Source organism: Nyctibius grandis, chromosome 16, assembly GCF_013368605.1.
Source record: "Nyctibius grandis isolate bNycGra1 chromosome 16, bNycGra1.pri, whole genome shotgun sequence".
In the NCBI taxonomy this organism is placed as follows: domain Eukaryota; kingdom Metazoa; phylum Chordata; class Aves; order Nyctibiiformes; family Nyctibiidae; genus Nyctibius; species Nyctibius grandis.
In genome coordinates this window covers 1465214-1481028 of record NC_090673.1, presented here as the reverse complement: position 1 = coordinate 1481028, position 15815 = coordinate 1465214, and the positions used below count along the sequence as shown (strand labels likewise).

The following is a 15815-nucleotide window of genomic DNA, read 5'->3' as shown; positions in this document are numbered from 1 at the left end:
CAGCCACGGGGAAAGAGCTGGGGAAATACCCTCCTGTCTTCAGTATGAGCTCCCTACTGCTGCATTGTCATAGCTAACGGTAGTTGAAATGTCTACTAGAGAACAGAAAGAAGGAAGATACTGTGAAAACCTGTCACCCTGTCTCCCACACAATTAATAAGTTCGATAGATTTCACAATAATTTCTCCAAATATTAAGCTTCTTCAAGGAAGGCCTAGTTAGCAGATCACTGCCATCAGTACAATGCTGAAGTACAAGACAACAAACATTTGGTATCTTCACCAGTCTAGTGCCAGCACAAACGGCACAGACACATTCATTTTAAATACATATATCAATCCAAAATCCATTCCATGGCATTGCTGCATGCAACCCAATGAAATGAGAAGTGTCCTTGTTCTTGATAGGTACTCATATTTTGCAATATTATCCCCAAAATTCTCTAGAGGGGTCATATTCAATAACATACACAGAAGGTCCCATTTTGTCATGTGCAACACACAGTACTCGTAGGACGAAGACAAGTTCTTCTTGTTCTTACACTGGTGTCTCTCACGTGAAAAACAAACCAGAGACGACTGAGACAGATGTCTACAATTGCTCACAGAGGAAACTGTCCTCACTTGTGACTGCTGGAGCAATTTTCAGTCACCTAGCTGGCTGTTCATCCAGTGAACTCTGAGCTAGCTTTACCTGGGCCACTGCTCCAAAACTTCCGATTTCTCATGAACAGGGAAAAAGCAGAAAGCAGAAGACAGACCACTGTTAAATTTGTTTAGAATAAGACAGACAGGATACCATGTGGAAATCTTCAACCCATAGATGTTCTTAATGGAACTAATATATTGGTAGATATTAAAACTGATTTTACTTGCATCATTTCTTGCGGTAAATATAAGTAGAAAATTATGGACTGTATTCCAATATGTCTGTGGGAGGTCATCAAAAACTACTCTGATATATAGTCTCTTTGCCCGTTTTAGTGGAAGTTGGAAACAATGCGTTTCACGTAAGTCTTTATTATGACAAAATTCACAAAACCCTGAATAGGACAGAGCAGAGCTCATACTTACAAACTTTTAGGATGTGAAGAGCACCAGTGACATTCTCTCAGTTACCAACAGATGCTTTGTTAACAAAACTTGCATATACAAATGTCCACAAAATGTCTTAACAAGATCAGTTGTGACAGCTAAAGATAACAGCTGCCATCATGCTATGTCATATCAAATTACTGCAAAGATACTTTTTGTTTCCACATTGTTAACTCAAGAACGTTGACTACAAACAAATACAGTTATCTACAGAGGAACTCAAAGTGCAAGATATTTTGCATCACTTCTGCCGAAGAGCAGTGACTTTGAGGACCAGATAGGAAAATAATTTTGAACAGCTGGAAATCATAATTGCAGTGTAACACAGCAAAGACAAACACTGTTTCCTAGAGTCAGCCAAAAGCCAAACCACAGACCTACCTTAAGATACAGAAGCAGCTCTTGGCCCCAGAAGATAAGCGACAGAATCCAAACCTCTGTTTGCTGTCAATGTCTGTAAGCACAAATGTAAAGTTCTGCCCAACTTGGTTAACTGCATGGCTGAAAATAAAGAGAGTAAAGAGGAAAAAATTAATGCTGAGCTAACTCTGTGTCAAAAGTATCTAGTCTAAGTCATTGAACCTACAACATTCCCTCTTTCAGCAGCTTTTTTTAAGAAAATAACTTTGAGAGTATACACCCTCTAGAAACTTACACACGCTAGTTGTTTGGTGAGGGAGGAGGGTCTTTGGTTTTGGGGTTTTTTTTTCCCCATTTTTTAACTGTGGGAGGATACTAAAAATGCGTTTATCTTTAAATGAAAATGGTTATGACTATCAACCATCTTCAATGCCGTACACGCTGTACAAACCAAACCCATGTTCTCTCATATAACCCAAAATATTTATTACTCTTCATTTGAGAATTGGTTTACTCCAAGAGCCAGACAATGTGTAATAATATGCTAAACTTCTTCAGCACTTGGATGTTGACTTGTAGAAGCTTTATTATCCATCTACCAACTGTGCATATATGCCAGATACATCATTCCAAAATGTTCAGCAACTGGAACTGTGTCAGATGACTCTCCTTTATTCTAGCAGCTAGGCAATCCGTTACAAGACTAGAACAGTGTGCAAAGGAAGAAAAGATAAACTAGGATCAAAAGTACACTGTGCTAAAGCCCACCATGACTATAGAAATAATTTTGTAGGACTTTTATATGATTTTTCAAAATTAAGAGTCATTTGTCTCATCTGTGAGATCTTAACGGCTCTTCAAGAATAGCACAAGTGAACGAATAACATTCTTAGACTTTGGCTTGCACTCACACCACAGTGGAAAGTATCACTATAGGAAAATTTGCCCAAATTGGAAAAACACAGTTTTGGAAAACAAAACAAAAAACCACAACCAACAACAACCACCTCCAAAACAAAAACACAAAAAAAAAGAGAACCAAACCACCTAAACAAACCAACCCCCAAACCCTAGCATTTAAAAATTCATGTCTTTAATAATACTGTAATTCACATCCATATTTTACAACTAACAGGTGATGCTCAAAATAGTAAGATAAGATCAAAATAAGATGCTTTACACTTCAGGCACAGCACTTTGTGAATGCTATTTATTAACAGAATTAAAGACATTCTTGAGATATTACCACATTTGCCTGAATAACGTTAATCAAATGCTTATGTACAGTGATGGCAGACTCCATACAAATCAAGCCCAATTCTCGTCCCAGTTTGTAGAAATGTAGTTTTATTGTTTAACAGAAATTTTGACATTTAGCGGTGAAGTTGGGACTAACGTAATTATTTGAGGACTCTTCATCCAATTTTAGATCCATTGGAGAATTCATAATGATATGAAATTAACACTTTTTCCAGGTTATGTTCTAGTTTATTTTAGGTTTATTGAGAACTGAGAAAACTGACTTGCATTTACATGTGCATCTTTACAAGTCAGCCCTACCAACGGCAACTACAAAAACCATTAAATTCAATGCCATTTAACTAACAGTCACAAGCTTTAACAGCAAGCAAATATTCTCATCTATGATGCCATAGACAACGTAACAAACCATTTATGTGGGAGATTATACACTCAGTGCCTAGAGAGTGGAAAAAAAAAAAAGATAAGCAGACTTTCAGAAATAAAAGTTGGATCCGGATCAGAAAGATGCCACTGTCCAGCTTAGAGAGAACCACCCCTCAGTGGAATCCAAGCAGGGAAGGAAAAACATGCAGTGATGAAGACAAAAAAGTGCTCCAAATTCACAGATGAACAAAAAGATAGCTATTTAAAAAGCATTTCAGTAGTCTGAGAATTAGACAGCGTAAGCACTATCATCCCACCGAATTCTAAATGCCAGCAGAGCAACCATTCCATAAACCATACTGAGCTGCTAGGGGATACCAAAAAATCCCTTACTTGTGTTGTGTTTTATCTGTAAAGCTTGGATGTAATGTTACTATGGTGATTTTAGTATGGTGTTTTAAAAGGGGATTATATGCTTCATTTTAACAAGGTTGAGAGCAGACCGTGTGCGAGAAAGAGCATTCTAGCTGACAATTAAAATTATGGAATGGGAAAAAAAAGCATGCTTCATTTGCAGCAGGGAGAAGCTTGTTTATTAAACTGTTGTGACAAGTTGGTAAGTTCCTCCAAAGCCAACCTAAAGATTCTTGCATTTATGTGATCTGCAGAAACTAAATATGTCTGATAGGTCTTGCTCAAGTTTCAGTTGTCAGTTCTCCACATGGAAGGATAAACTTCCCAACATAAAAAGTGCCTGATGACTAAGAATTACAGTAACCGCAGATCTGATCCAACATACCGCTTCTCAGGCACATACAGAGGGTTAAAATCCCACTAGAGAGTGCTAGTCAACTCTGTAAGACACGGCTGTAAGGGCCTTCCTGACATGTAACTGAAGACACTATTTCTTCTAGAAGCAACTTATTTTCATCTCAAAGTAGAAAAAGTGTTTACTGAGAAGACTGAGGGGAATATTAAAGCATTGTCTGAGGTAATTTCATTATGGGGCTACCTGCTCACTACTTTAAATAAATTTATTTTAAATGCGATAAATGTGTAAATAAATACTAGTTGGTTAACAGTAAGTAGGGAAAGACCAACTAGTGCAAATTCGTCACGTGGCGAGTTCCAGAAATAGCCTCTGAGAACAGGTATTTGATCGGTTCTAAACTTGGAAGTAGCTAAAAGATGAAGAACATTTTGTACTTAAGATGCACTGTATTTTTCTCTTTATTGTGGTCACATTAAATTCATTTGCATTCCGTGATATAAGACCGTTTACCTTCTTGTTGTAACTGGCAGGTTAATTCCCACGCACAGTTCAAAGCTAAGTCAAATTTACATTACAGAGGACTAAGTGTTTATTTTTATATATATCTACGCACGCACCTATGAATGTGTGTGTTTTTACATCAAGAAGAGAAGTAGCGCACACATCTCTCTCAGCTGTCATATCCTTAACTTGGGACATCCTCTACCTTCTGGAGTATTGAAAGTCCATTCTTAATTTTAAATTATTAAGTATGCTAAGGGTTACAATCTCTCCTTTATGTTCAAAATGGCTGGCTTACAGTCTTTTCAGTGACAGCCTGTGACAGTCAGTCCAGACTGAATCCAGAAATGGGAATCACTTTTCATTATGTCGTCATTTGCACCCCACATGGGTTTTCAGTGTTCTTACCTTTCAAAATATTACATTGCTAGGAAAACCAAAAAACAACAAAACAAACAAAGCCCTTAGGTACAATAAACCTACACAGAGTAAGCCTAAATATTTCTACCAGAAACACATACATGAGAAAAATTATATATAAAGTACTTCCCTGCTCCCTCCCCTTAGGAAAGGAAAAAGATGATCAGCAAAAAGTGATTCCAAATTATAAGAAGTATTTGGGGCTTTTCAAGGTCATCTGAGTCAACAAGCACTGGTTAAGTAGCTCATGTTGACAGCCCAGGATATTCAAATTCTCTTTTTATGTACAAATCGGGTACAGCAGAGGCACTGGTAATAATAGCTGTCTCCAGCAGTGCCTCACCAACCCTGATCTGCAGGAACCACCTGGAGGGTTGAAAGAACATATCGTCGGCATGATCCATTCAGCTTTCAGCTTCCTCCAACCCCAGATTACTACATCGGAGGACAAAGCGTAGAAGTGGCTTTAGTATGTAGACTCCTATCTCCAGAGAAGCAGAGGGAGATTTCATCTCCATTCATAGAAACTAGTGAACAATATTTCAAGATAACTAAGAAATACCAGCTAGCCTATGGGTGGGGGGGGAAAAAAAAAAAAGAAGAAACAAAAATTAAAAGAAAAATTAACAACGGCTCAAACAAGAAGTGATGTTAGAAATTGTTGTTAATTCATAAAGAAAATCAATTTCTACTCTAAATATCACAGATTTCACAGAACTGAGAAAAAGATTTCTAGCAGTTTAATTACAGTTAAGGTCAATTTCATCAATCAAAACCATTCAGTGTGTCAGCTGACCAAAGACAAGCGCTAACCAATTAAAAGATACTCACAGATGATCTGAGCAGTGGTGCATCCTTTCAAAATTTCAATGCCTGTTCTTTTTGTGAAACCATTAAAAATAACTCATAGTAAAAGCAAAACTAAAAAAGTTCTGGAGTTTTCAGAATTACAATTTTTCCCAAAAAAAATCAGAAGCCACATTAAGTAGCCACCAAGTAAAGCCCCAGCATTCCAACAAGATCAAGAGGCCTTTAGATGTAAAGCACTTAATTTATTATTCTGCCCAAATTTTAGCAATTAAGAAATAAAATACGTATGCACACAAAGCTTTGATATTAATATGCATACTTGACAATTACTACCCAAGCATTTTCACATCCAAATATTACGTATAAGTAAAACAAAATTCACTCTTATGGCTGCCACTGAACAGCTCAAACTTTTAAAACTTTTTTTTTTTTGATGGTGCCCATAAAAACCCCAGGAAAAAGTGATTCTAAGACTATAATTTGCACTTGGGTCCTTTAAATCACAGTCAAGCAGACAGAACATTAAGAATGGTATGGTTTTTATTTTCTACAGTGGTTTTATTGACAAGCTTATTTTCTTGTAAAGTTTGAAAAGCTAACACTACCTGTCCACATAGAAGGGGAAACAAAACTTGGTCAAAGTCTGTAGAACTTCCTGTGGAGAGAAAGAGAGATAATTTATACATCTATTGGGACCAATAAATCTAATATTAACCACATCACACAATTTCACAACTTTGCCCTGAAGAAATAAGAGACAGATGAAGAAATATGGGCTTTATCAATTACATGGAAGGAGTATCAGGCAGTCAATCATGTGAAATAATAAACATGATCAAACTTCATTAAAAATGAAAAATTAATCAAGATTCACACATGGGCAGGCAGCAGGAGCCATCCAGCAATTCTCTAAAGAGCAGGAGGAGGTTGGGTTGTTGAGTGTTAACACCTCTCTGGGGACAATCTCTACCCTGACCATATGGATCATAGTGAATAACACCAAACCACATGGGTTTGGCCTGGCAGGACCACTTCTGCTGGCACAGCTTTTGACTGTTACCTAGGAACAGAGGTCTGGGGGATTAGAGAATACTTCCTAACATCAGCAAGATAAATAACAAAAGACGAAGCCAATAGGTCTCATAGCAGGAGTGTTTAACGTTGCCTACTGCTATTACAAAGAAAATCTGAGTGTTAAAAGACTGATGAAAACAATGTGCATTAAAATTAATACAAATGGTTTAACCTACAAACCATTTTCTAATCATTGCAAAATAGCACCACAAACAGAGAAACTTTTAAGCACAGCCTTTGTATGATATCAAATAAAAAGCATGAATAGGAAAACCAAAAACACGATCAGCAGCGAAATTAATCATTTTCAACTTTACAACTTTAAACTAATACAGTCATTAAAGATGCAAAACCAGAAAGATTTTAGTCCCAAAATAGTAACGTTCATAAACAAAAGTAATCCATTTACATTATATTGTTCTATAATATTCAAAACTTGAATTCTATAATCCACAACCCATCACAGAAGCCTACCCAGTTCGCAGACCTTTACTACCAGCCAATTCATTGTTCGTTCTCCTTCACACTTAAATATTTCAGGACCTGAAATGTAAACTATATTTCTGCTTTCAGCTGAAACAAGATAACCCTGACTAAACGACAAACCCTCTGATAAAATCAATGCTTTTCTGACCAATAATAATAAATTATCATCAATAACTAAACTGATGCTTCCTGCTTCATTTATTTCTAAAACCAACGCCATCATTCAACAAATAAACTACATCAATCTAATAACCTATTCAATGAAGCAGAAAATTTATTGACTCCCTTGCAAGAAAATGTTCCTCCTACACAGTTCAAACAAGCACATCCCATTCTTAGCAATGGTTTCAGGCTCAACCGCTCACAGACTCTTCTTTGGAGGTTTCTTGACAACTAAAACGTGGCAAGTTCTTAAGATTTCAGGCAGAAACAGATATGGGAACTTTGACTTCTTGACAGTTTATTGATAGACTATTTAACAGCCTCCTGTTTTTAGAGGACAAGAAAGGATCTCTTGAAGAATGCCATGGAGAGCAGAGAAGTACCCTCCTTTCAGTTTCAGCAGGAAACTTGGAAAGGAGCTATACAGGTTCCCGAGTAAACTCTGCAGGAAAATGTATTTTCATACAAAATAATGCCTTGATAGTAAAGGCCTCATTAATGGGGCTGGGTTCACCCTTCCGCAGAATCTCACCAACTTCCACAAGGATCGACTGACGGCCGAACAACTCTGATTGCTTATGCACAAAAACTACATCTTGACAAATTTCAACTATTACACAGTTATCCTTCACCCACAGCTGAAATCTCAATGCATAAAATGTTAAAAAAAACAAACAAAAAAATCCCCCAAGCCAGAATTTTAGAAGAATCAAAATTATAATCGCAGCAGAGTTATGTGTCCATATTTTTATTGGCCTTATCAATACAAATTGTCCTCAAAATAATGACTGTAGATCTATTTTTTAGAACAAAGCCATGTAGCTGCTACACAGAATTCTGAAATAAAACAGCGTTAAAAGATAACACGTCATCGGTCACCTCAGAATGGCAGAATATATTCTCTCCGTTATTTGGCTGATTTAAATAATTACTGTAACTACAAGCAAAAACATTCACATATTAAAACACTTTAGTGCCTCGTCAGCATTGTGTTATCGTGGGATAATAGTGTATCACTCAGAACTTACTTTGCACTTGTTTCTTGATATTGATAGCTTCCAAAACACAGAAAATGAAATTTTCACTTAAAGAGGCAACATATTGAATCTGTACCACTATACATTGCCTTGTCTTTTAAAGAAAGATTTTACAGTGATATTATTATGTGGCTTTGAAAATACATTGGGCATAATTTGCCACTCATTATACACCAATACTTATCTGTTTTGATTCATAACTAAAAAATTGGGACTAGTACAGGTTAACCACAGATGTATTTTTAAATTTTAACTATTAAAAAAACAAATCACATACCGAATTAGCTTTTAATTAGCAAAATTGCTGATCTTTTGCACGTAAAAAATGCAACTTGGGCAAAATTTGAATAGTTCTCCAGTAATTGTAAGCTCGTTACTATAAATGTAATTTTTTTTTCTTTAAATACTGCTCATTTTGAAAGACTATCAATGCCCACATAATACACAAATTCCTAGAAGGCCTCTTTAGGTGGGTGGTCACTTATGGCTTAGAGAAATCATCGTTTCTTATGATTTCAAACCAAAACCATAACAAAACTGGACTTAGAATCCTTCCATGTCAGCATCTTATAATCCTTTTTATGTTTTTACCTGACATGAAACACAGAGGTAGTATCAAAGGCCTGTTTTTTTATTTTATTCCCCTATGTAAAGAAAAACCTACATAAACAGCTCTAAAGTAAAACACTCTAAAAAGAAGAAAAGAAAAAAACCCCAAAACAATCCAGGACACACAGCTGATAAGCGTAAATTACCCAGTAGCTGAAACCAGTGTCTCTAGGGTATCACATGCCAGTTTTCTGGATCAATCCCCAAATTTATATTTTCACAAATCTTTTTACATGCAGTTTGATTTTTTAACATTTTAATGAGCAAAAAGTGCATCTATAGCAGCCAGTCACCACAGTTAAAGTGCAGGGCATGAACTGTGTCCCTCGAGGGATTCAGCCCAGCCGTGTCACCAGCGGCTTTAGGACATACACCACCTGGTTCCTTGTCCCAAGGTTCCAACTCTTTTCATAATCAAAACACTGCTGACATTATAAACCCCACATGGGTTTTCTAAAATCCTTCCCAATCAATAAAGCCAGTACATAACTTATCGGAGACAACACAGAGCTCATTGATTAAGTTTGGTTTCAGTAGCAAAGTTTTCAAAATAAATGAGGCAGGAATACAGTGTTCAGCCCTTTTGTGTCACACAGCAATTTACGGAGGTGAGGCAGTCTCTAAAAGGATTTCACACACACACGAGATACTTGAAAAGCGTATGTAAAGCAAGGTTGCTAAATACACACAATGCACACTTGGCTTATGTCCTGAATCATCTATATATTGAGATGAAATAGTAAAGAAAGCTCAACATTGCTGAAGAATTCTGCATATTCACTTGTGAATTTAAGATGCAAGCTGTATCTTAACTCGAGGGTTTTTTACTTTTAAACCTTTCACCGTACGCTCCCACTTCCAAGTCAATGGAACGACTTCAGAGCCTCTTAAAATACACAGGATCGCTTTATTTCTCTTGTTCAAATGAACATCATTAACAAATATCAGATGCTGCAGCTACAATTAAATAAAACTGCACTGATAAAGTGATATGCAAACTGATGGTCTAATGCAAGAACAGCAGACTGCTGCAAACAATCTACTCTTAGAAAGACACACGATGCAACAGACATTCAAAGTGGAATCAGAAGTCAAAGAAGTTGGAGAGAAAAGAAACCAAAATACAGGCAGAGGTCTGTGAAAAATGACGAATGATTAAGGCAAGACACTCAAATATTAATGTGAGTCAGGGAAGGGAAACAATACAGCACAAAAAACAATAGGTTGGGGACCTGTATTTTGAAGCCTATTGGGAAACCTGAGGAAAAACAACATGAAGTTGAAGAGATCGCCCAGAGTACAGACAAGACCTTTAACTGTGAATCATGGCGGGGGGGGGGATGCATGGGACACACCAACCCAAAACCCCCACAACCGTATTTCAGAAAGTACATACATTTTTACAGGAGGACAATTCAAACATTACAAGAGAATGGAGCATTGCACTAAGATGAGTCTTCCATGGAGAGATGATTCAGTGATGAAAAAGATGAATGCTGTTTTATTTCCTCGACCTTAAACCAGAGGTGAAGTACAGGTGAGGTCGCTGTAAGTGAAACACTAAACAGAGGGTGGAAATACAAATAGTTTTCATCCTATCCAGCTTGAAGTACCACCTGAATCCATGAAACAAACATGAAATCCATCCTCTTCACATGGAGGGACACCAAGAGAGTTTCAAGAACGCATCACCAGACCGATGAAGGAAGGAAGGGAGAGATACTGGAGAGCAACGAGGGTTAAGAAGAGAACAATGACAGCCAGCCTCACGGGACCAAGGGCAGTAAGAGTAGGTAACGGGATCCCGACTTGACCAGCAAGCAACTATAAATGATTTTATTTCTGCTCAGAAACAAAAATCACATTTAAACATAGCAAAAATGTTACTATAGCATAAAAGAGTGCTAAGACATTAAACTGAAGCAAAAATATTATCCAATTTGAAATTTAGGTTGTACATTAATCTACCTCATAGTCACAAAATTCTAAATTGCCTTTATATTTAATTCATCTATTTGAATAATTTTAAGCTAATGATTAACTAAATCATTCGCTGCGATGGAACAATAGGTTTAAGAATTCAAAACAGTTGCCAGTGCACCCAAATAACCTACTTAAAGCTGCCAACAACTCTGTTTAAAACCCAAAGTGTGGTGAAAGAAAAAGTACAGAACAATCTAGAACACCATAAATTCTGTTAGCTATGCAGAGTTGGTCAGAAATTCATATACATTTTCCCAAGAAAGGGAACATCTTTCTGCACAATAATAAGCACCTCAGTAACAAGTTTTGCTGACTACTTTAAACATTTTACAAAGCAACTACTTACAACGGACAGGAAAAGGGAGTCATGTTTCAAAACTTTATTTAAAGACTATAAATGTAATAAAGCAATGACAGCACAAAAAAATCAGCCACTAACTTGAACACAGCTATGAGTAACAAACAGGGATCAGTACATCTTGTGTTCTGAAAATTTAAACTTTTATTTGTATTTATTATCAGTGTTAGCTTATATTGTCTTACATCAAGTTTTCCTAAAGTTACTATTACAGATTATTCTCAACAATTAACAAATGCCATGTAATTATGTAGTTACAAACTAGGAGGAGCATTCCAATTCAAGCAGCTTATAAAAACTAATTCTCAAATTAAAAAAAAAGTAGCCCGCATGCAGAGGCCAGTGTCACACAGCCACAACAAAAAGCTGAGGTCGTGCAAGATGACGAAGCAGAGAAAGCAAAGAACAATAAACTTAAAAGCAAGGTTTCTCTAAATTTTAAAGATTTTTCTAGTTTTCAAAAAACTGATACAACACAGATTCTTTTTAAAAAATCATTGCTCACTTAAAATATTTATGTCAAATTTCGTCTTGTATTGATTTCATCATGGAATCTTTTTACATCTTACAGCAGTATTGAATGTTACTGATTTTTTCAAAATTAAGTTTAATCAGTTCTTTAAAAGAATTTTGTACCCCAAAAAAGGGCACATAATTTGCTTAGTAGCATTAATTTAAATTACCTTAATTTAGTTTTCTCTTACTTTTTAAAATTCTACTAGCATTCCAATACAACTTTATAGCACTAGTTCATCCATTTGCTTAGTGTTCTGAAAATCCATTAGCTCTTTCTGAGCAATTATCAAGCTTGAATTAGGAGAGGGTTTTTCTTCTACAAAAGTCACTTCTTCCTGTGTGAGGGTCAGAAGGGGAACGGTACCCAGTATGAAACAACATCATCTCACTGCTCTCCGGAAAATGCTATTTTTTAAAAACAAACAAAAAACCCAACACATTTATACATAATCCTGGTAACAGGAAGAGCACGAGATAAATAACATTTCCTAAGCATATTGAGGCCTCCTATCATTTAAATATTTTAAACGTACAAAATATGTGCACAGATGGGCAACTTTTCTACTTGCATTACTAAAAACATATTTCAAGATAAAGCTCAAAATCCCTGAATTTTTTAAACCTAATTGTGACTCTGTTTCTTAGAATTCACACCCCAAGGCCAAAGCTTTCCTGCCACCAGTCCTTCAAATCTGATTTGGACATTACACGGGAGGAGGCTCCAAGCCTCCCTGAGGTCTCACTCCTTTTACAACATACGCAAAACCAGCAGATAATGGGCCTGTGCTGAATTCACCGCTCCGCACAGCTCCTCCTGGGACACAGCCCTAGCAGATGTGATAAAAACTGTGTCAGAGAAGTAGCTCTAGTTTTTGCCTTAATGACAACTTCAACCTCTCAACTAATAGAACAAAAGAACAGAAACGACTATTACTTTTTTTCCAGTAGGAAAAAATCTGAAAGTAAAGCTGGACTAAGTATTTAAGCAGTTTTTCAAAGAGATCTCAATAAATGTCTTTAAAATCCATTCAATAAAATTTAGTTTTATTCCAAGACAAATGGATTTTAGCTAACAAGCTAAATAAAAAAAGAAACAGCTGCTGTGATAAGAATAATTGTTCCAGTCTTAAATCACAAGGAATTGAAAAATTATACAAGCAAGCATGAAAAAAAATCAGGTCCAATTATGTGCATAAACATCAGTCAATTGGTAAAGATAAGAAGTGTCAATATCAGAAAGTTAGAATACGAATTGAATTAAATATTTTTAAACATTTAGTGACTAAAAATGAGGAATATTTTCTCTTTCCCATTTAACAAAAATTAGGTGAGACCTATCAGCTGTGAAAAGATAATCACATACTTCTCACACCATAAGTCAATTGCACAGGTACACTGCATCAAAAACAAAGCTTTAAATATACACTTTGGTTAACATTTGTTAAATATTATAATTCTGGCTTAAGAAGACTGGCCCTTTTAGACATGCTCTATTCAGCTACAACTGCATACCCACTTAATCAGCAATCATTGTTCTCTGAGGCAGGACTTCGTTGTCAAGACAAGCACCGAAACCTTTAAAAAATTTCAGAACTGGCATAAGAAAAAAGTGATCTTTGTCAAACAAGGACAAATTTATGCAAATCTTTTATAAACATTCACAAACATTTATTTAGCTTTTGAAATGTTGGCCTCATTTGAGAGCATGAAAATGAGGGGGGAAGTAGGAAGATGCAAAGGACAGCTTAGAGGCTGGCACACTACATAAATATTCAGAAGGAAGATTATAGGATTCATGTTAGGCTGTCTTAGGTTTCTCCAAAGTCCACATAGAATACCAAAGAACAAAACTAACGAGAAGCAGAGCAGATGTCAGACAATGCAGCAGCCCTCTTTTCCACACTCACTTGGCTATACTTCGATGCTTTCATTTTTTCTTTCAATATGGTTAGGTCATTCAAGGATTCTCCTATAGACTCTGTATTGTGGCTACAGAGCTATAAGCTGGACCTCTGTCAGCTTTCCAAAAGTTTCCAATGAAAAGGCATTATGCAAATTCTACCTCTCTTACTCTCTTTCAGGAAAAAAAGCCTCCAGTACGCAGTCATTGGAGTATTGGAAGTCCCAGCCTTCATTTCTGTATGGTTGTGTTTGCCTTAGGGCCATGCTGCTTGTTTTGACAGTGGATCCCCCCAGATAGTTGGGATTAGTCGAGCTTGTTTAGATAAACTTGAAATCAAGGCCTTCTCTAGGTAGACAGCTAGATGTAGCTACTGAGTTTCCAGCTGCCGCCTTCTTTCATCCCAAAACAACTGCAGATTCACAGCAGAGATCACAGCCACAGGCTATGTCACATACATAAGTACAAAATTAAAGGCTGCTAAAAGAAGCCTTTGTAAGTCTTAGTGCTAAAATAAGGAATCTGTACTGCACAGTTTAAACAAATTATTCAAGAAGCACCCACAAAGGTCTGCAACGGACAGTTAACAGGACATGTTCACAAAAGAAATACCCTGTGTACATAAATGGGCAAGATCACGCTTTGTTAATCACTTCTGCACCATCCACTGTCCAACCTTTTAAAAGAGACATGCAAATAAATACTCTAAAACAGTATCTGCTACAATCTCTGCAAATGAGCTCTGTTTATCAAATACAAACTTTATGATCATAGGAGACTATTACGACAGCACCATTCCAATTAGATGTTCAGTCATATTCATAACAAGACTGGGCCAGATTTGATTTTCACTATAATCAGATAACACAAACCATAGGAATTCATTCACGCAAATATAGTAAGTTAAAAGAGAAGGGCCAGAGCTCCAAACCTAAATTAAAACCTAAAATCAAATCCCACCCATGTAACTATGTTACACCTTTATAAATCTGCATCGTAGTTCAGCCCCAACAGGAGACTCTTTTTTCAGGGGGTAGGGAAAAACAAACAAAAAAAAGTTTTGGCTTTTAAAGATTGTAATCTCTTCTACTGGGTGCAAATTTTCATATACACTTCTGCAGCACCCAGGCACAACAGATAGGAAACTAAATTAACAGAAAAATTAATCACTAGGATGTTATAAATAACCAACCAGCAAAAAAAGCCCCATAAGTAACAAACAAACAAAAAAAGCCCTTAGTTCAATGAATAGTAAATATAATTAAAACTAAACTCCTGTCCTTTGCTCAAGAAAAAGGATGTGAAGAAACTTGCAATGTTGAAAACAGCTTAACTAAATACAACAGCAGAATTTTATGGTTATGAAGCAAAGGTAAGAATATGCCACCACCAACTTCTCTGCCTTTGTGCAAAGGACTTCAGTATCACTTTTCTGCCATTTCCACAGTACAGAAATTCTACCATCTCTCACTGTAAAATTAAGTCATTTCACTGACAAGATTTTTTGTAGAAATTCAAAGCACTAAAAAGTGTGAGAGAATAACATTAGACTCCAATTTCTTCCTGCACTGGTTACCAAAGAGAATATTAGAGCACATACTGAATTCGGTTAGGCACTCCGTATCATAAATTCTCCATCAGTGACATCCTTAGCAGGAAATAAGCTACAGACTGGGAATCCTAACCAAAAACTGAGCAAAATACAGAATTCCTGAGAAGTAATGAGAAAAAAAGATACATCATGCTATTGTGCTTAAAAGAAAACAAAAGAACACTTTTAGAATTTTTACCTAAAAATGAAATATGACTGCTAAGAAAAATGCCATGGATGTGCCTAGCACAGTGTTATCAAATACCAGAAGCTGATATAATTAATGGATTTGCCTTCTCATTGATATGACCAAGATCCTCCTCACTGCTGGAGAGGAGAACATGTCGCTGTGGAAGAGCTTTAAAGCGAGTCACTAATGAAGGTACTTGACAACTCCACTGCCCAGGTATTATCTACTTTTTGCAGCTGAGGAAACATAACAAAACTACACAACTATCCCAAAGGGGGCAACAGCTCACCAATTTTTAAAATTCAGGAGTACCCGTTTCTCAGACT

At 36.4% G+C, this 15815-nt stretch overlaps 1 protein-coding gene across 12 annotated transcripts in view; it reads right to left on the bottom strand.

The window, feature by feature from the left end:
- DENND1A (DENN domain containing 1A) overlaps window positions 1-15815 on the bottom strand; it is a 182240-nt gene that overhangs the window by 129084 nt on the left and 37341 nt on the right. For all 12 annotated transcript variants that reach the window (XM_068413818.1, XM_068413823.1, XM_068413819.1 and 9 more), the window contains exons 4-5: window positions 6189-6238; window positions 1476-1595 (exon numbers count right to left, since the gene is read on the bottom strand). In XM_068413818.1, coding sequence (XP_068269919.1) covers window positions 1476-1595; window positions 6189-6238 — 170 coding nt within the window. The remainder of the gene's footprint in view (window positions 1-1475; window positions 1596-6188; window positions 6239-15815) is intronic.